The sequence below is a fragment of the Amphiura filiformis genome, chromosome 12, assembly GCF_039555335.1.
Source record: "Amphiura filiformis chromosome 12, Afil_fr2py, whole genome shotgun sequence".
Classification (NCBI taxonomy): Eukaryota; Metazoa; Echinodermata; class Ophiuroidea; order Amphilepidida; family Amphiuridae; genus Amphiura; species Amphiura filiformis.
Window position 1 is genome coordinate 63,307,388 of NC_092639.1, and position 20,044 is coordinate 63,327,431.

Here is a 20,044-nt window from a genome sequence, read left to right on the forward strand (position 1 = left end):
TCTCTTGTTTAGATGATGGACTCTGTTTCACGTTTGAAAAATTTGGCTCCTGCTCTCTTGAAGTAGAAGGACTCTATACCAGTAAAGACATATGCTGCTCTACCATTGGTGAAGGCTGGGGGACGCAAGAAATTTGTGAATCTTGTTCCGATTACATATCTCCATGTGATGCAGGGTTTACGCAGGACAGTTCATCAAATCGCAAATGTGTAGGTAAGTTGAGCAGGACACACAGGCCCGGGGACAATGGAGAGGTTCCCCCAGGCCCAGGCCAGTCTAGCATTGGGATCAGTGGCTTGCACACACCGTGACCATAAACTTAAACCCATGGACACGACCAGCCAAAATATCGGCCTCTTGGACCTATTTTGATTAGTTCTGTTGAGTCACGTTTCTTCAGAATGTTAGCTTTCCAGTGATGTAACATCCATTTTGGTGGTTTCAGATTCAGAATCACGTTTGTTAAAGAAAGAACAAATCACAAGTCCAGGGAAATCTTGCCATGAGGCAAGTCAACTGCAGACTAGTCCTTTACAAAGACTGAACATTTTGGACTGCAAAAGAGGTTATTGTGAATCTTGTTTAGATTACAAATCTCCTTGTGATGTGACACAAAAATGGGTAGATAAGAAGAGCAGGATACAACAAATGTAGCACAACATACGGACTATAATATTTAATCTTATTATATTTCTTTGCAGATATTAATGAGTGTGATACTATAGCAGGTATTTGCAGCAATGGACAATGTCAAAATACACAAGGTGCTTTTGTATGTGAAGGTAAGTACAGAGTATCAAAAAATAATAGCTATAGTAAGAATTTCAATTGAATGAACGCAGCTTTCAACAGCTGCACTCGATCCAACCGCGATCAGATATCGCGATTTCAAACTACAACGCTAACGCATACGACCTTGGATACAATGCTAACCAATCATGAGTGCGTTGGCATGGTTGGATTCACTTTCGCGTTACTCACGCACAGTCACACACGCTGGCGTACATCACGTAGTGTACGCAAAAATTTGTCACGCTATTAAAAGCTATACAAACACTATACAAACAAATATGTTGATTTTCCAAACAAACAAACAAATCTAGGCCTGGACTGTGATATGTTGTGTTCAGTTAGCTCTTGTTCTGCTAAGGTATTGTAACTGCTTTCTAGAAAGAATGGAGGGTGGGTATACAAACTTGCCCTGTTTGAGTTCTGTAGATAACATGGTTTGCAATTGTGGTACCTACCTAGTGATACCAAATTAAGTACCAACATTCAGACCTTTGGTAGTATGCCATAATGTAAGCGCACCCTGGGGAAATCTGGATATCGTGGATATGTATAAAATATTTACCAAAACTTTTTTTGGTTTGAAAGGTTGTACAAACAGATCTCTGTAAGTATGAAAGACAATGTTTCAATTTGATTTTTGTCTCTGACAGAGAAAGAGATGAAACATAATTTTGTGTTTACTTTTAAAATCTGCCTGAAATATGTTGTTAGTTTAATATCAAAATCTATACATGTGATTATCTTGTTTCTGTGCTTTATCTCCAGTAAAAGGGAAACCATTATCAATGAATGTGACAGATACTGGTGGAGAAGATGGACAGGACAAATCTTTCCCTGGTATGATCAAAAAGCTTTTACTTTTGAATAAGTTCATCAGGAATGTTTGTAAAAACTGTGATTTGAATTTTTTTGTGCAATTCCAAATAAAATGGAGGTGTTTACTCACATTTTAGTGTCCATGTAGTTTTTGGAATTGCATAAAAAACTAAATTTTTAAACACAATTGAGCTACTTATAAATTGTCTGTTATGTAAATGCCACAAAGTTAAAATAACAAACTTGTGGATCATTGTTTTACCTTGACATTTATCAGATTATTGGTATGGAATTAGACATCAAGTCAAAGAAATTTTTAGTGTAGTTTAGACTGAAACCAAGCTCTGTACTTATACCCTGGATGTTAACTATGTGTATGCATAACTACTCTGAACCTATTTTTCCTTTCAGTGGGGGATAACTGCATGTTCTTGTTTTTAAGCAGACTAGGGAGTTATTTTGAAATTTCAGACTGAACATGTGTTTAGGCCTGATTGCAGTGCCAATATATTGAATGGGTGTAACAGCAAATATGATCATTGGATCTAAATACAGCAACTTGGGCCTTGTTTTTTGCATTTTGAAAGATTAGGGTAAATAAAATTTTGACAAAAAAATACTGCACCTTCCTCATCAGTAAATGTTACAAAATTGCCTTATCACAGAGTGAACACTCTGCACCTTATAAGGGCATTTCATGATCCACAACCTCATCCCCCCACTTTTCTCCAAAAAAGTTGAGATTTTTTATATCACTGGAATACTCTGGCTGCATAATGTTTATATACCAAAAATTTGGTTAATGTACTAATACCAGAACGAAACAGTGGCCTATGGAGCAGTACAATACACATAATCATGCATAACTTGCTAACACAAAATCAGAATCAACTGATATTTTGGGAATAAGCTTTTTTCGTGGATATCTATTGATAAATGTCATAAAAAGAAGATGCTAGGATCACGAAATCCTCCTGTAAGTTATAAGTGGAATTAAAGTGACTGGAAAACAACTTTACACACTCAATATCTTTTCTACATAATCTTTTCCCCTAGATTTTGAGATATTGGATGAAGGCTCTCATGTAGGCATAGAGAAAATTCGCCTGATGCAGGTCACTACTGATGGCAAAGTTCAGGAGTATGATGTTAATGTAAACCTCAAGTTACTTGAAGGCATTAATGGTGAATTGATTACTACAGATGCTATCAAGGATAAGGTCTATGAACTGGCAAAAGGAAGCCAAGTAAGTGAATCTCTAATGGGGGTGGGGTCTTGTGTATCAAGGATAAGGTCTATGAACTGGCAAAAGGAAGCAAAGTAAGTGAATCTCTAATGGGGTGGGGTCTTGTGTATCAAGGATAAGGTCTATGAACTGGCAAAAGGAAGCAAAGTAAGTGAATCTCTAATGGGGTGGGGTCTTGTGTATCAAGGATAAGGTGTATGAACTGGCAAAAGGAAGCCAAGTAAGTGAATCTCTAATGGGGTGGGGTCTTGTGTATCAAGGATAAGGTCTATGAACTGGCAAAAGGAAGCCAAGTAAGTGAATCTCTAATGGGGTGGGGTCTTGTGTATCAAGGATAAGGTCTATGAACTGGCAAAAGGAAGCCAAGTAAGTGAATCTCTAATGGAGGTGGGGTCTTGTGTATCAAGGATAAGGTCTATGAACTGGCAAAAGGAAGCAAAGTAAGTGAATCTCTAATGGGGGTGGGGTCTTGTGTATCAAGGATAAGGTGTATGAACTGGCAAAAGGAAGCCAAGTAAGTGAATCTCTAATGGGTGGGGTCTTGTGTATCAAGGATAAGGTCTATGAACTGGCAAAAGGAAGCCAAGTAAGTGAATCTCTAATGGGGTGGGGTCTTGTGTATCAAGGATAAGGTCTATGAACTGGCAAAAGGAAGCCAAGTAAGTGAATCTCTAATGGGGTGGGGTCTTGTGTATCAAGGATAAGGTCTATGAACTGGCAAAAGGAAGCAAAGTAAGTGAATCTCTAATGGGGGTGGGGTCTTGTGTATCAAGGATAAGGTCTATGAACTGGCAAAAGGAAGCAAAGTAAGTGAATCTCTAATGGGGTGGGGTCTTGTGTATCAAGGATAAGGTCTATGAACTGGCAAAAGGAAGCAAAGTAAGTGAATCTCTAATGGGGTGGGGTCTTGTGTATCAAGGATAAGGTCTATGAACTGGCAAAAGGAAGCCAAGTAAGTGAATCTCTAATGGGGTGGGGTCTTGTGTATCAAGGATAAGGTCTATGAACTGGCAAAAGGAAGCAAAGTAAGTGAATCTCTAATGGGGGTGGGGTCTTGTGTATCAAGGATAAGGTCTATGAACTGGCAAAAGGAAGCAAAGTAAGTGAATCTCTAATGGGGTGGGGTCTTGTGTATCAAGGATAAGGTCTATGAACTGGCAAAAGGAAGCCAAGTAAGTGAATCTCTAATGGAGGTGGGGTCTTGTGTATCAAGGATAAGGTCTATGAACTGGCAAAAGGAAGCCAAGTAAGTGAATCTCTAATGGGGGTGGGGTTTTGTGTATCAAGGATAAGGTCTATGAACTGGCAAAAGGAAGCCAAGTAAGTGAATCTCTAATGGAGGTGGGGTCTTGTGTATCAAGGATAAGGTCTATGAACTGGCAAAAGGAAGCAAAGTAAGTGAATCTCTAATGGAGGTGGGGTCTTGTGTATCAAGGATAAGGTCTATGAACTGGCAAAAGGAAGCCAAGTAAGTGAATCTCTAATGGGGTGGGGTCTTGTGTATCAAGGATAAGGTCTATGAACTGGCAAAAGGAAGCCAAGTAAGTGAATCTCTAATGGGGTGGGGTCTTGTGTATCAAGGATAAGGTCTATGAACTGGCAAAAGGAAGCCAAGTAAGTGAATCTCTAATGGAGGTGGGGTCTTGTGTATCAAGGATAAGGTCTATGAACTGGCAAAAGGAAGCAAAGTAAGTGAATCTCTAATGGGGTGGGGTCTTGTGTATCAAGGATAAGGTCTATGAACTGGCAAAAGGAAGCCAAGTAAGTGAATCTCTAATGGGGTGGGGTCTTGTGTATCAAGGATAAGGTGTATGAACTGGCAAAAGGAAGCAAAGTAAGTGAATCTCTAATGGGGTGGGGTCTTGTGTATCAAGGATAAGGTGTATGAACTGGCAAAAGGAAGCAAAGTAAGTGAATCTCTAATGGGGGTGGGGTCTTGTGTATCAAGGATAAGGTCTATGAACTGGCAAAAGGAAGCAAAGTAAGTGAATCTCTAATGGGGTGGGGTCTTGTGTATCAAGGATAAGGTCTATGAACTGGCAAAAGGAAGCAAAGTAAGTGAATCTCTAATGGGGTGGGGTCTTGTGTATCAAGGATAAGGTCTATGAACTGGCAAAAGGAAGCAAAGTAAGTGAATCTCTAATGGGGTGGGGTCTTGTGTATCAAGGATAAGGTCTATGAACTGGCAAAAGGAAGCAAAGTAAGTGAATCTCTAATGGGGTGGGGTCTTGTGTATCAAGGATAAGGTCTATGAACTGGCAAAAGGAAGCCAAGTAAGTGAATCTCTAATGGGGGTGGGGTCTTGTGTATCAAGGATAAGGTCTATGAACTGGCAAAAGGAAGCCAAAGTAAGTGAATCTCTAATGGGGTGGGGTCTTGTGTATCAAGGATAAGGTCTATGAACTGGCAAAAGGAAGCAAAGTAAGTGAATCTCTAATGGGGTGGGGTCTTGTGTATCAAGGATAAGGTCTATGAACTGGCAAAAGGAAGCCAAGTAAGTGAATCTCTAAGGGGGTGGGGTCTTGTGTATCAAGGATAAGGTCTATGAACTGGCAAAAGGAAGCAAAGTAAGTGAATCTCTAATGGGGGTGGGGTCTTGTGTATCAAGGATAAGGTCTATGAACTGGCAAAAGGAAGCCAAGTAAGTGAATCTCTAATGGGGTGGGGTCTTGTGTATCAAGGATAAGGTCTATGAACTGGCAAAAGGAAGCAAAGTAAGTGAATCTCTAATGGGGTGGGGTCTTGTGTATCAAGGATAAGGTCTATGAACTGGCAAAAGGAAGCCAAGTAAGTGAATCTCTAATGGGGTGGGGTCTTGTGTATCAAGGATAAGGTCTATGAACTGGCAAAAGGAAGCAAAGTAAGTGAATCTCTAATGGGGTGGGGTCTTGTGTATCAAGGATAAGGTCTATGAACTGGCAAAAGGAAGCCAAGTAAGTGAATCTCTAATGGGGGTGGGGTCTTGTGTATCAAGGATAAGGTCTATGAACTGGCAAAAGGAAGCAAAGTAAGTGAATCTCTAATGGGGTGGGGTCTTGTGTATCAAGGATAAGGTCTATGAACTGGCAAAAGGAAGCAAAGTAAGTGAATCTCTAATGGGGTGGGGTCTTGTGTATCAAGGATAAGGTCTATGAACTGGCAAAAGGAAGCAAAGTAAGTGAATCTCTAATGGGGTGGGGTCTTGTGTATCAAGGATAAGGTCTATGAACTGGCAAAAAGGAAGCCAAGTAAGTGAATCTCTAATGGGGTGGGGTCTTGTGTATCAAGGATAAGGTCTATGAACTGGCAAAAGGAAGCAAAGTAAGTGAATCTCTAATGGGGTGGGGTCTTGTGTATCAAGGATAAGGTCTATGAACTGGCAAAAGGAAGCAAAGTAAGTGAATCTCTAATGGGGTGGGGTCTTGTGTATCAAGGATAAGGTGTATGAACTGGCAAAAGGAAGCAAAGTAAGTGAATCTCTAATGGGGGTGGGGTCTTGTGTATCAAGGATAAGGTCTATGAACTGGCAAAAGGAAGCAAAGTAAGTGAATCTCTAATGGGGTGGGGTCTTGTGTATCAAGGATAAGGTCTATGAACTGGCAAAAGGAAGCAAAGTAAGTGAATCTCTAATGGGGTGGGGTCTTGTGTATCAAGGATAAGGTCTATGAACTGGCAAAAGGAAGCCAAGTAAGTGAATCTCTAATGGGGGTGGGGTCTTGTGTATCAAGGATAAGGTCTATGAACTGGCAAAAGGAAGCCAAGTAAGTGAATCTCTAATGGGGTGTGGGGTCTTGTGTATCAAGGATAAGGTCTATGAACTGGCAAAAGGAAGCCAAGTAAGTGAATCTCTAATGGGGGTGGGGTCTTATGTATCAAGGATAAGGTCTATGAACTGGCAAAAGGAAGCCAAGTAAGTGAATCTCTAATGGGGGTGGGGTCTTGTGTATCAAGGATAAGGTCTATGAACTGGCAAAAGGAAGCCAAGTAAGTGAATCTCTAATGGGGGTGGGGTCTTGTGTATCAAGGATAAGGTCTATGAACTGGCAAAAGGAAGCAAAGTAAGTGAATCTCTAATGGGGTGGGGTCTTGTGTATCAAGGATAAGGTCTATGAACTGGCAAAAGGAAGCCAAGTAAGTGAATCTCTAATGGGGTGGGGTCTTGTGTATCAAGGATAAGGTCTATGAACTGGCAAAAGGAAGCCAAGTAAGTGAATCTCTAATGGGGTGGGGTCTTGTGTATCAAGGATAAGGTCTATGAACTGGCAAAAGGAAGCCAAGTAAGTGAATCTCTAATGGGGGTGGGGTCTTGTGTATCAAGGATAAGGTCTATGAACTGGCAAAAGGAAGCCAAGTAAGTGAATCTCTAATGGGGGTGGGGTCTTGTGTATCAAGGATAAGGTCTATGAACTGGCAAAAGGAAGCCAAGTAAGTGAATCTCTAATGGGGGTGGGGTCTTGTGTATCAAGGATAAGGTCTATGAACTGGCAAAAGGAAGCAAAGTAAGTGAATCTCTAATGGGGTGGGGTCTTGTGTATCAAGGATAAGGTCTATGAACTGGCAAAAGGAAGCCAAGTAAGTGAATCTCTAATGGGGTGGGGTCTTGTGTATCAAGGATAAGGTCTATGAACTGGCAAAAGGAAGCCAAGTAAGTGGATCTCGAACGGGGGTGGGGTCTTGTGTATCAAGGATAAGGTCTATGAACTGGCAAAAGGAAGCCAAGTAAGTGAATCTCTAATGGGGGTGGGGTCTTGTGTATCAAGGATAAGGTCTATGAACTGGCGAAGGGAAGCCAAGTAAGTGAATCTCTAATGGGGTGGGGTCTTGTGTATCAAGGATAAGGTCTATGAACTGGCAAAAGGAAGCCAAAGTAAGTGAATCTCTAATGGGGTGGGGTCTTGTGTATCAAGGATAAGGTCTATGAACTGGCAAAAGGAAGCAAAGTAAGTGAATCTCTAATGGGGGTGGGGTCTTGTGTATCAAGGATAAGGTCTATGAACTGGCAAAAGGAAGCAAAGTAAGTGAATCTCTAATGGGGTGGGGTCTTGTGTATCAAGGATAAGGTCTATGAACTGGCAAAAGGAAGCAAAGTAAGTGAATCTCTAATGGGGGTGGGGTCTTGTGTATCAAGGATAAGGTCTATGAACTGGCAAAAGGAAGCCAAGTAAGTGAATCTCTAATGGGGTGGGGTCTTGTGTATCAAGGATAAGGTCTATGAACTGGCAAAAGGAAGCAAAAGTAAGTGAATCTCTAATGGGGGTGGGGTCTTGTGTATCAAGGATAAGGTCTATGAACTGGCAAAAGGAAGCCAAGTAAGTGAATCTCTAATGGGGTGGGGTCTTGTGTATCAAGGATAAGGTCTATGAACTGGCAAAAGGAAGCAAAGTAAGTGAATCTCTAATGGGGGTGGGGTCTTGTGTATCAAGGATAAGGTCTATGAACTGGCAAAAGGAAGCCAAGTAAGTGAATCTCTAATGGGGGTGGGGTCTTGTGTATCAAGGATAAGGTCTATGAACTGGCAAAAGGAAGCAAAGTAAGTGAATCTCTAATGGGGTGGGGTCTTGTGTATCAAGGATAAGGTCTATGAACTGGCAAAAGGAAGCAAAGTAAGTGAATCTCTAATGGGGTGGGGTCTTGTGTATCAAGGATAAGGTCTATGAACTGGCAAAAGGAAGCCAAGTAAGTGAATCTCTAATGGGGTGGGGTCTTGTGTATCAAGGATAAGGTCTATGAACTGGCAAAAGGAAGCAAAGTAAGTGAATCTCTAATGGGGTGGGGTCTTGTGTATCAAGGATAAGGTCTATGAACTGGCAAAAGGAAGCAAAGTAAGTGAATCTCTAATGGGGTGGGGTCTTGTGTATCAAGGATAAGGTCTATGAACTGGCAAAAGGAAGCAAAGTAAGTGAATCTCTAATGGGGTGGGGTCTTGTGTATCAAGGATAAGGTCTATGAACTGGCAAAAGGAAGCAAAGTAAGTGAATCTCTAATGGGGGTGGGGTCTTGTGTATCAAGGATAAGGTCTATGAACTGGCAAAAGGAAGCCAAGTAAGTGAATCTCTAATGGGGTGGGGTCTTGTGTATCAAGGATAAGGTCTATGAACTGGCAAAAGGAAGCCAAGTAAGTGAATCTCTAATGGGGTGGGGTCTTGTGTATCAAGGATAAGGTCTATGAACTGGCAAAAGGAAGCAAAGTAAGTGAATCTCTAATGGGGGTGGGGTCTTGTGTATCAAGGATAAGGTCTATGAACTGGCAAAAGGAAGCAAAGTAAGTGAATCGCTAATGGGGTGGGGTCTTGTGTATCAAGGATAAGGTCTATGAACTGGCAAAAGGAAGCAAAGTAAGTGAATCTCTAATGGGGGTGGGGTCTTGTGTATCAAGGATAAGGTCTATGAACTGGCAAAAGGAAGCAAAGTAAGTGAATCTCTAATGGGGTGGGGTCTTGTGTATCAAGGATAAGGTCTATGAACTGGCAAAAGGAAGCCAAGTAAGTGAATCTCTAATGGGGGGTGGGGTCTTGTGTATCAAGGATAAGGTCTATGAACTGGCAAAAGGAAGCAAAGTAAGTGAATCTCTAATGGGGTGGGGTCTTGTGTATCAAGGATAAGGTCTATGAACTGGCAAAAGGAAGCAAAGTAAGTGAATCTCTAATGGGGTGGGGTCTTGTGTATCAAGGATAAGGTCTATGAACTGGCAAAAGGAAGCAAGTAAGTGAATCTCTAATGGGGTGGGGTCTTGTGTATCAAGGATAAGGTCTATGAACTGGCAAAAGGAAGCAAAGTAAGTGAATCTCTAATGGGGTGGGGTCTTGTGTATCAAGGATAAGGTCTATGAACTGGCAAAAGGAAGCAAAGTAAGTGAATCTCTAATGGGGTGGGGTCTTGTGTATCAAGGATAAGGTCTATGAACTGGCAAAAGGAAGCAAAGTAAGTGAATCTCTAATGGGGTGGGGTCTTGTGTATCAAGGATAAGGTCTATGAACTGGCAAAAGGAAGCCAAGTAAGTGAATCTCTAATGGGGTGGGGTCTTGTGTATCAAGGATAAGGTCTATGAACTGGCAAAAGGAAGCCAAGTAAGTGAATCTCTAATGGGGTGGGGTCTTGTGTATCAAGGATAAGGTCTATGAACTGGCAAAAGGAAGCAAAGTAAGTGAATCTCTAATGGGGGTGGGGTCTTGTGTATCAAGGATAAGGTCTATGAACTGGCAAAAGGAAGCCAAGTAAGTGAATCTCTAATGGGGTGGGGTCTTGTGTATCAAGGATAAGGTCTATGAACTGGCAAAAGGAAGCAAAGTAGTGAAGTGAATCTCTAATGGGGTGGGGTCTTGTGTATCAAGGATAAGGTCTATGAACTGGCAAAAGGAAGCCAAGTAAGTGAATCTCTAATGGGGGTGGGGTCTTGTGTATCAAGGATAAGGTCTATGAACTGGCAAAAGGAAGCAAAGTAAGTGAATCTCTAATGGGGTGGGGTCTTGTGTATCAAGGATAAGGTCTATGAACTGGCAAAAGGAAGCCAAGTAAGTGAATCTCTAATGGGGTGGGGTCTTGTGTATCAAGGATAAGGTCTATGAACTGGCAAAAGGAAGCCAAGTAAGTGAATCTCTAATGGGGTGGGGTCTTGTGTATCAAGGATAAGGTCTATGAACTGGCAAAAGGAAGCAAAGTAAGTGAATCTCTAATGGGGTGGGGTCTTGTGTATCAAGGATAAGGTCTATGAACTGGCAAAAGGAAGCCAAGTAAGTGAATCTCTAATGGGGGTGGGGTCTTGTGTATCAAGGATAAGGTCTATGAACTGGCAAAAGGAAGCAAAGTAAGTGAATCTCTAATGGGGGTGGGGTCTTGTGTATCAAGGATAAGGTCTATGAACTGGCAAAAGGAAGCCAAGTAAGTGAATCTCTAATGGGGTGGGGTCTTGTGTATCAAGGATAAGGTCTATGAACTGGCAAAAGGAAGCAAAGTAAGTGAATCTCTAATGGGGTGGGGTCTTGTGTATCAAGGATAAGGTCTATGAACTGGCAAAAGGAAGCCAAGTAAGTGAATCTCTAATGGGGTGGGGTCTTGTGTATCAAGGATAAGGTCTATGAACTGGCAAAAGGAAGCCAAGTAAGTGAATCTCTAATGGGGTGGGGTCTTGTGTATCAAGGATAAGGTCTATGAACTGGCAAAAGGAAGCAAAGTAAGTGAATCTCTAATGGGGGTGGGGTCTTGTGTATCAAGGATAAGGTCTATGAACTGGCAAAAGGAAGCCAAGTAAGTGAATCTCTAATGGGGTGGGGTCTTGTGTATCAAGGATAAGGTCTATGAACTGGCAAAAGGAAGCCAAGTAAGTGAATCTCTAATGGGGGTGGGGTCTTGTGTATCAAGGATAAGGTCTATGAACTGGCAAAAGGAAGCAAAGTAAGTGAATCTCTAATGGGGTGGGGTCTTGTGTATCAAGGATAAGGTCTATGAACTGGCAAAAGGAAGCAAAGTAAGTGAATCTCTAATGGGGTGGGGTCTTGTGTATCAAGGATAAGGTCTATGAACTGGCAAAAGGAAGCAAAGTAAGTGAATCTCTAATGGGGGTGGGGTCTTGTGTATCAAGGATAAGGTCTATGAACTGGCAAAAGGAAGCCAAGTAAGTGAATCTCTAATGGGGTGGGGTCTTGTGTATCAAGGATAAGGTCTATGAACTGGCAAAAGGAAGCCAAGTAAGTGAATCTCTAAATGGGGTGGGGTCTTGTGTATCAAGGATAAGGTCTATGAACTGGCAAAAGGAAGCCAAGTAAGTGAATCTCTAATGGGGTGGGGTCTTGTGTATCAAGGATAAGGTCTATGAACTGGCAAAAGGAAGCAAAGTAAGTGAATCTCTAATGGGGGGTGGGGTCTTGTGTATCAAGGATAAGGTCTATGAACTGGCAAAAGGAAGCAAAAGTAAGTGAATCTCTAATGGGGTGGGGTCTTGTGTATCAAGGATAAGGTCTATGAACTGGCAAAAGGAAGCAAGTAAGTGAATCTCTAATGGGGTGGGGTAAGTATCAAGGATAAGGTCTATGAACTGGCAAAAGGAAGCCAAGTAAGTGAATCTCTAATGGGGTGGGGTCTTGTGTATCAAGGATAAGGTCTATGAACTGGCAAAAGGAAGCCAAGTAAGTGAATCTCTAATGGGGGTGGGGTCTTGTGTATCAAGGATAAGGTCTATGAACTGGCAAAAGGAAGCAAAGTAAGTAAGTGAATCTCTAAGGAAGCCAAGGGGGTGGGGTCTTGTGTATCAAGGATAAGGTCTATGAACTGGCAAAAGGAAGCCAAGTAAGTGAATCTCTAATGGGGTGGGGTCTTGTGTATCAAGGATAAGGTCTATGAACTGGCAAAAGGAAGCCAAGTAAGTGAATCTCTAATGGGGTGGGGTCTTGTGTATCAAGGATAAGGTCTATGAACTGGCAAAAAGGAAGCCAAGTAAGTGAATCTCTAATGGGGTGGGGTCTTGTGTATCAAGGATAAGGTCTATGAACTGGCAAAAGGAAGCCAAGTAAGTGAATCTCTAATGGGGGTGGGGTCTTGTGTATCAAGGATAAGGTCTATGAACTGGCAAAAGGAAGCAAAGTAAGTGAATCTCTAATGGGGTGGGGTCTTGTGTATCAAGGATAAGGTCTATGAACTGGCAAAAGGAAGCAAAGTAAGTGAATCTCTAATGGGGTGGGGTCTTGTGTATCAAGGATAAGGTCTATGAACTGGCAAAAGGAAGCCAAAAGTAAGTGAATCTCTAATGGGGGTGGGGTCTTGTGTATCAAGGATAAGGTCTATGAACTGGCAAAAGGAAGCCAAGTAAGTGAATCTCTAATGGGGGTGGGGTCTTGTGTATCAAGGATAAGGTCTATGAACTGGCAAAAGGAAGCCAAGGAAGTGAATCTCTAATGGGGTGGGGTCTTGTGTATCAAGGATAAGGTCTATGAACTGGCAAAAGGAAGCCAAGTAAGTGAATCTCTAATGGGGGTGGGGTCTTGTGTATCAAGGATAAGGTCTATGAACTGGCAAAAGGAAGCAAAGTAAGTGAATCTCTAATGGGGTGGGGTCTTGTGTATCAAGGATAAGGTCTATGAACTGGCAAAAGGAAGCCAAGTAAGTGAATCTCTAATGGGGGTGGGGTCTTGTGTATCAAGGATAAGGTCTATGAACTGGCAAAAGGAAGCAAAAGTAAGTGAATCTCTAATGGGGGTGGGGTCTTGTGTATCAAGGATAAGGTCTATGAACTGGCAAAAGGAAGCCAAGTAAGTGAATCTCTAAGGGGGGTGGGGTCTTGTGTATCAAGGATAAGGTCTATGAACTGGCAAAAGGAAGCCAAGTAAGTGAATCTCTAATGGGGGTGGGGTCTTGTGTATCAAGGATAAGGTCTATGAACTGGCAAAAGGAAGCAAAGTAAGTGAATCTCTAATGGGGGTGGGGTCTTGTGTATCAAGGATAAGGTCTATGAACTGGCAAAAGGAAGCCAAGTAAGTGAATCTCTAATGGGGGTGGGGTCTTGTGTATCAAGGATAAGGTCTATGAACTGGCAAAAGGAAGCCAAAGTAAGTGAATCTCTAATGGGGTGGGGTCTTGTGTATCAAGGATAAGGTCTATGAACTGGCAAAAGGAAGCAAAGTAAGTGAATCTCTAATGGGGGTGGGGTCTTGTGTATCAAGGATAAGGTCTATGAACTGGCAAAAGGAAGCCAAGTAAGTGAATCTCTAATGGGGTGGGGTCTTGTGTATCAAGGATAAGGTCTATGAACTGGCAAAAGGAAGCAAAAGGAAGTAAGTGAATCTCTAATGGGGTGGGGTCTTGTGTATCAAGGATAGGTCTATGAACTGGCAAAAGGAAGCCAAGTAAGTGAATCTCTAATGGGGTGGGGTCTTGTGTATCAAGGATAAGGTCTATGAACTGGCAAAAGGAAGCAAAGTAAGTGAATCTCTAATGGGGGTGGGGTCTTGTGTATCAAGGATAAGGTCTATGAACTGGCAAAAGGAAGCAAAGTAAGTGAATCTCTAATGGGGGTGGGGTCTTGTGTATCAAGGATAAGGTCTATGAACTGGCAAAAGGAAGCAAAGTAAGTGAATCTCTAATGGGGTGGGGTCTTGTGTATCAAGGATAAGGTCTATGAACTGGCAAAAGGAAGCAAAGTAAGTGAATCTCTAATGGGGTGGGGTCTTGTGTATCAAGGATAAGGTCTATGAACTGGCAAAAGGAAGCCAAGTAAGTGAATCTCTAATGGGGTGGGGTCTTGTGTATCAAGGATAAGGTCTATGAACTGGCAAAAGGAAGCAAAGTAAGTGAATCTCTAATGGGGGTGGGGTCTTGTGTATTAAGGATAAGGTCTATGAACTGGCAAAAGGAAGCAAAGTAAGTGAATCTCTAATGGGGTGGGGTCTTGTGTATCAAGGATAAGGTCTATGAACTGGCAAAAGGAAGCAAAGTAAGTGAATCTCTAATGGGGTGGGGTCTTGTGTATCAAGGATAAGGTCTATGAACTGGCAAAAGGAAGCCAAGTAAGTGAATCTCTAATAATGGGGTGGGGTCTTGTGTATCAAGGATAAGGTCTATGAACTGGCAAAAGGAAGCAAAGTAAGTGAATCTCTAATGGGGGTGGGGTCTTGTGTATCAAGGATAAGGTCTATGAACTGGCAAAAGGAAGCAAAAGTAAGTGAATCTCTAATGGGGGTGGGGTCTTGTGTATCAAGGATAAGGTCTATGAACTGGCAAAAGGAAGCAAAGTAAGTGAATCTCTAATGGGGGTGGGGTCTTGTGTATCAAGGATAAGGTCTATGAACTGGCAAAAGGAAGCCAAGTAAGTGAATCTCTAATGGGGTGGGGTCTTGTGTATCAAGGATAAGGTCTATGAACTGGCAAAAGGAAGCAAAGTAAGTGAATCTCTAATGGGGGTGGGGTCTTGTGTATCAAGGATAAGGTCTATGAACTGGCAAAAGGAAGCAAAGTAAGTGAATCTCTAATGGGGTGGGGTCTTGTGTATCAAGGATAAGGTCTATGAACTGGCAAAAGGAAGCAAAGTAAGTGAATCTCTAATGGGGGTTGGGGTCTTGTGTATCAAGGATAAGGTCTATGAACTGGCAAAAGGAAGCCAAGTAAGTGAATCTCTAATGGGGTGGGGTCTTGTGTATCAAGGATAAGGTCTATGAACTGGCAAAAGGAAGCAAAGTAAGTGAATCTCTAATGGGGTGGGGTCTTGTGTATCAAGGATAAGGTCTATGAACTGGCAAAAGGAAGCCAAGTAAGTGAATCTCTAATGGGGGTGGGGTCTTGTGTATCAAGGATAAGGTCTATGAACTGGCAAAAGGAAGCAAAGTAAGTGAATCTCTAATGGGGGTGGGGTCTTGTGTATCAAGGATAAGGTCTATGAACTGGCAAAAGGAAGCCAAGTAAGTGAATCTCTAATGGGGTGGGGTCTTGTGTATCAAGGATAAGGTCTATGAACTGGCAAAAGGAAGCCAAGTAAGTGAATCTCTAATGGGGTGGGGTCTTGTGTATCAAGGATAAGGTCTATGAACTGGCAAAAGGAAGCCAAGTAAGTGAATCTCTAATGGGGTGGGGTCTTGTGTATCAAGGATAAGGTCTATGAACTGGCAAAAGGAAGCAAAAGTAAGTGAATCTCTAATGGGGTGGGGTCTTGTGTATCAAGGATAAGGTCTATGAACTGGCAAAAGGAAGCCAAGTAAGTGAATCTCTAATGGGGTGGGGTCTTGTGTATCAAGGATAAGGTCTATGAACTGGCAAAAGGAAGCCAAGTAAGTGAATCTCTAATGGGGTGGGGTCTTGTGTATCAAGGATAAGGTCTATGAACTGGCAAAAGGAAGCAAAGTAAGTGAATCTCTAATGGGGGTGGGGTCTTGTGTATCAAGGATAAGGTCTATGAACTGGCAAAAGGAAGGCAAAGTAAGTGAATCTCTAATGGGGTGGGGTCTTGTGTATCAAGGATAAGGTCTATGAACTGGCAAAAGGAAGCCAAGTAAGTGAATCTCTAATGGGGGTGGGGTCTTGTGTATCAAGGATAAGGTCTATGAACTGGCAAAAGGAAGCAAGTAAGTGAATCTCTAATGGGGTGGGGTCTTGTGTATCAAGGATAAGGTCTATGAACTGGCAAAAGGAAGCCAAGTAAGTGAATCTCTAATGGGGGTGGGGTCTTGTGTATCAAGGATAAGGTCTATGAACTGGCAAAAGGAAGCCAAGTAAGTGAATCTCTAATGGGGTGGGGTCTTGTGTATCAAGGATAAGGTCTATGAACTGGCAAAAGGAAGCCAAGTAAGTGAATCTCTAATGGGGGTGGGGTCTTGTGTATCAAGGATAAGGTCTATGAACTGGCAAAAGGAAGCAAAGTAAGTGAATCTCTAATGGGGGTGGGGTCTTGTGTATCAAGGATAAGGTCTATGAACTGGCAAAAGGAAGCAAAAGGAAGCCAAGTAAGTGAGGTCTCTCTAATGGGGGTGGGGTCTTGTGTATCAAGGATAAGGTCTATGAACTGGCAAAAGGAAGCAAAGTAAGTGAATCTCTAATGGGGTGGGGTCTTGTGTATCAAGGATAAGGTCTATGAACTGGCAAAAGGAAGCCAAGTAAGTGAATCTCTAATGGGGGTGGGGTCTTGTGTATCAAGGATAAGGTCTATGAACTGGCAAAAGGAAGCAAAGTAAGTGAATCTCTAATGGGGTGGGGTCTTGTGTATCAAGGATAAGGTCTATGAACTGGCAAAAGGAAGCCAAGTAAGTGAATCTCTAATGGGGGTGGGGTCTTGTGTATCAAGGATAAGGTCTATGAACTGGCAAAAGGAAGCCAAGTAAGTGAATCTCTAATGGGGTGGGGTCTTGTGTATCAAGGATAAGGTCTATGAACTGGCAAAAGGAAGCCAAGTAAGTGAATCTCTAATGGGGTGGGGTCTTGTGTATCAAGGATAAGGTCTATGAACTGGCAAAAGGAAGCCAAGTAAGTGAATCTCTAATGGGGTGGGGTCTTGTGTATCAAGGATAAGGTCTATGAACTGGCAAAAGGAAGCCAAGTAAGTGAATCTCTAATTGGGGTGGGGTCTTGTGTATCAAGGATAAGGTCTATGAACTGGCAAAAGGAAGCAAAGTAAGTGAATCTCTAATGGGGGTGGGGTCTTGTGTATCAAGGATAAGGTCTATGAACTGGCAAAAGGAAGCCAAGTAAGTGAATCTCTAATGGGGTGGGGTCTTGTGTATCAAGGATAAGGTCTATGAACTGGCAAAAGGAAGCCAAGTAAGTGAATCTCTAATGGGGTGGGGTCTTGTGTATCAAGGATAAGGTCTATGAACTGGCAAAAGGAAGCAAAGTAAGTGAATCTCTAATGGGGGTGGGGTCTTGTGTATCAAGGATAAGGTCTATGAACTGGCAAAAGGAAGCCAAGTAAGTGAATCTCTAATGGGGTGGGGTCTTGTGTATCAAGGATAAGGTCTATGAACTGGCAAAAGGAAGCCAAGTAAGTGAATCTCTAATGGGGTGGGGTCTTGTGTATCAAGGATAAGGTCTATGAACTGGCAAAAGGAAGCCAAGTAAGTGAATCTCTAATGGGGTGGGGTCTTGTGTATCAAGGATAAGGTCTATGAACTGGCAAAAGGAAGCCAAGTAAGTGAATCTCTAATGGGGTGGGGTCTTGTGTATCAAGGATAAGGTCTATGAACTGGCAAAAGGAAGCCAAGTAAGTGAATCTCTAATGGGGTGGGGTCTTGTGTATCAAGGATAAGGTCTATGAACTGGCAAAAGGAAGCAAAGTAAGTGAATCTCTAATGGGGTGGGGTCTTGTGTATCAAGGATAAGGTCTATGAACTGGCAAAAGGAAGCCAAGTAAGTGAATCTCTAATGGGGTGGGGTCTTGTGTATCAAGGATAAGGTCTATGAACTGGCAAAAGGAAGCCAAGTAAGTGAATCTCTAATGGGGTGGGGTCTTGTGTATCAAGGATAAGGTCTATGAACTGGCAAAAGGAAGCCAAGTAAGTGAATCTCTAATGGGGTGGGGTCTTGTGTATCAAGGATAAGGTCTATGAACTGGCAAAAGGAAGCCAAGTAAGTGAATCTCTAATGGGGGTGGGGTCTTGTGTATCAAGGATAAGGTCTATGAACTGGCAAAAGGAGGCCAAGTAAGTGAATCTCTAATGGGGGTGGGGTCTTGTGTATCAAGGATAAGGTCTATGAACTGGCAAAAGGAAGCCAAGTAAGTGAATCTCTAATGGGGTGGGGTCTTGTGTATCAAGGATAAGGTCTATGAACTGGCAAAAGGAAGCCAAGTAAGTGAATCTCTAATGGGGGTGGGGTCTTGTGTATCAAGGATAAGGTCTATGAACTGGCAAAAGGAAGCCAAGTAAGTGAATCTCTAATGGGGGTGGGGTCTTGTGTATCAAGGATAAGGTCTATGAACTGGCAAAAGGAAGCCAAGTAAGTGAATCTCTAATGGGGTGGGGTCTTGTGTATCAAGGATAAGGTCTATGAACTGGCAAAAGGAAGCCAAGTAAGTGAATCTCTAATGGGGTGGGGTCTTGTGTATCAAGGATAAGGTCTATGAACTGGCAAAAGGAAGCCAAGTAAGTGAATCTCTAATGGGGGTGGGGTCTTGTGTATCAAGGATAAGGTCTATGAACTGGCAAAAGGAAGCAAAGTAAGTGAATCTCTAATGGGGTGGGGTCTTATGTATCAAGGATAAGGTCTATGAACTGGCAAAAGGAAGCAAAGTAAGTGAATCTCTAATGGGGTGGGGTCTTGTGTATCAAGGATAAGGTCTATGAACTGGCAAAAGGAAGCAAAAGTAAGTGAATCTCTAATGGGGTGGGGTCTTGTGTATCAAGGATAAGGTCTATGAACTGGCAAAAGGAAGCCAAGTAAGTGAATCTCTAATGGGGTGGGGTCTTGTGTATCAAGGATAAGGTCTATGAACTGGCAAAAGGAAGCAAAGTAAGTGAATCTCTAATGGGGTGGGGTCTTGTGTATCAAGGATAAGGTCTATGAACTGGCAAAAGGAAGCCAAGTAAGTGAATCTCTAATGGGGGTGGGGTCTTGTGTATCAAGGATAAGGTCTATGAACTGGCAAAAGGAAGCCAAGTAAGTGAATCTCTAATGGGGTGGGGTCTTGTGTATCAAGGATAAGGTCTTTCAACAACTCTTCCTATACCTTTGTACAGGAGCCAACCGTTGTTAATCCGTGATGAACCCACACTTTAGTACAGAAGCGATACTGTAACGCTAGCGAGACTACGCGTTACGCGAGAGCGCGTAAAATTCGTCATGCCTGGAACCTTTGTGCGTATGCCAGCTTACAAGTTGAATTCAATATTTTTCAGGTAGCGGCTAAACATTTTTTTTAAACACGTTTTATTCTGTAGTTTTATTGCTGATATCAAAAGAGAAATCATCGAAGTTTTTGTAAGGCTGAGTGGCAATGATTGACTGACATTCCTCGTAAAATAATCGTGAATTATACGATCTTTAGCTTCTTTTCGTTAGTTGAAAGGGATTCAATCATGTTTCATCGTTGTTCATCACCGACATCAACTCGCGTTCGGCAGCGTTGCGCAGCGAGCTCGCCGGCAGCTAAAGCTGCCCTCGCGAAAGTAAACCACTCAGACGACGCTGACGCATCGTTGTTAATCGGTGATGAACAACGGTGAAACATGATTGAATCCCTAAATGAACTGGCAAAAGGAAGCCAAGTAAGTGAATCTCTAATGGGGGTGGGGTCTTGTGTATCAAGGATAAGGTCTATGAACTGGCAAAAGGAAGCCAAGTAAGTGAATCTCTAATGGGGTGGGGTCTTGTGTATCAAGGATAAGGTCTATGAACTGGCAAAAGGAAGCCAAGTAAGTGAATCTCTAATGGGGTGGGGTCTTGTGTATCAAGGATAAGGTCTATGAACTGGCAAAAGGAAGCAAAGTAAGTGAATCTCTAATGGGGTGGGGTCTTGTGTATCAAGGATAAGGTCTATGAACTGGCAAAAGGAAGCCAAGTAAGTGAATCTCTAATGGGGGTGGGGTCTTGTGTATTAAGGATAAGGTCTATGAACTGGCAAAAGGAAGCAAAGTAAGTGAATCTCTAATGGGGTGGGGTCTTGTGTATCAAGGATAAGGTGTATGAACTGGCAAAAGGAAGCCAAGTAAGTGAATCTCTAATGGGGGTGAGGTCTTGTGTATCAAGGATCAGGTCTATGAACTGGCAAAAGGAGGCGAAGTAAGTGAATCTCTAATGGGGGT

General features: G+C 42.5%; 1 protein-coding gene across 1 annotated transcript in view; it reads left to right on the top strand.

Annotated features, from left to right (window-relative positions):
• LOC140167004 (uncharacterized) overlaps positions 1-20,044 on the top strand; it is a 99,825-nt gene that overhangs the window by 65,915 nt on the left and 13,866 nt on the right. The window contains exons 40-43 of the mRNA XM_072190484.1: positions 13-213; positions 702-782; positions 1,558-1,629; positions 2,665-2,855. Coding sequence (XP_072046585.1) covers positions 13-213; positions 702-782; positions 1,558-1,629; positions 2,665-2,855 — 545 coding nt within the window. The remainder of the gene's footprint in view (positions 1-12; positions 214-701; positions 783-1,557; positions 1,630-2,664; positions 2,856-20,044) is intronic.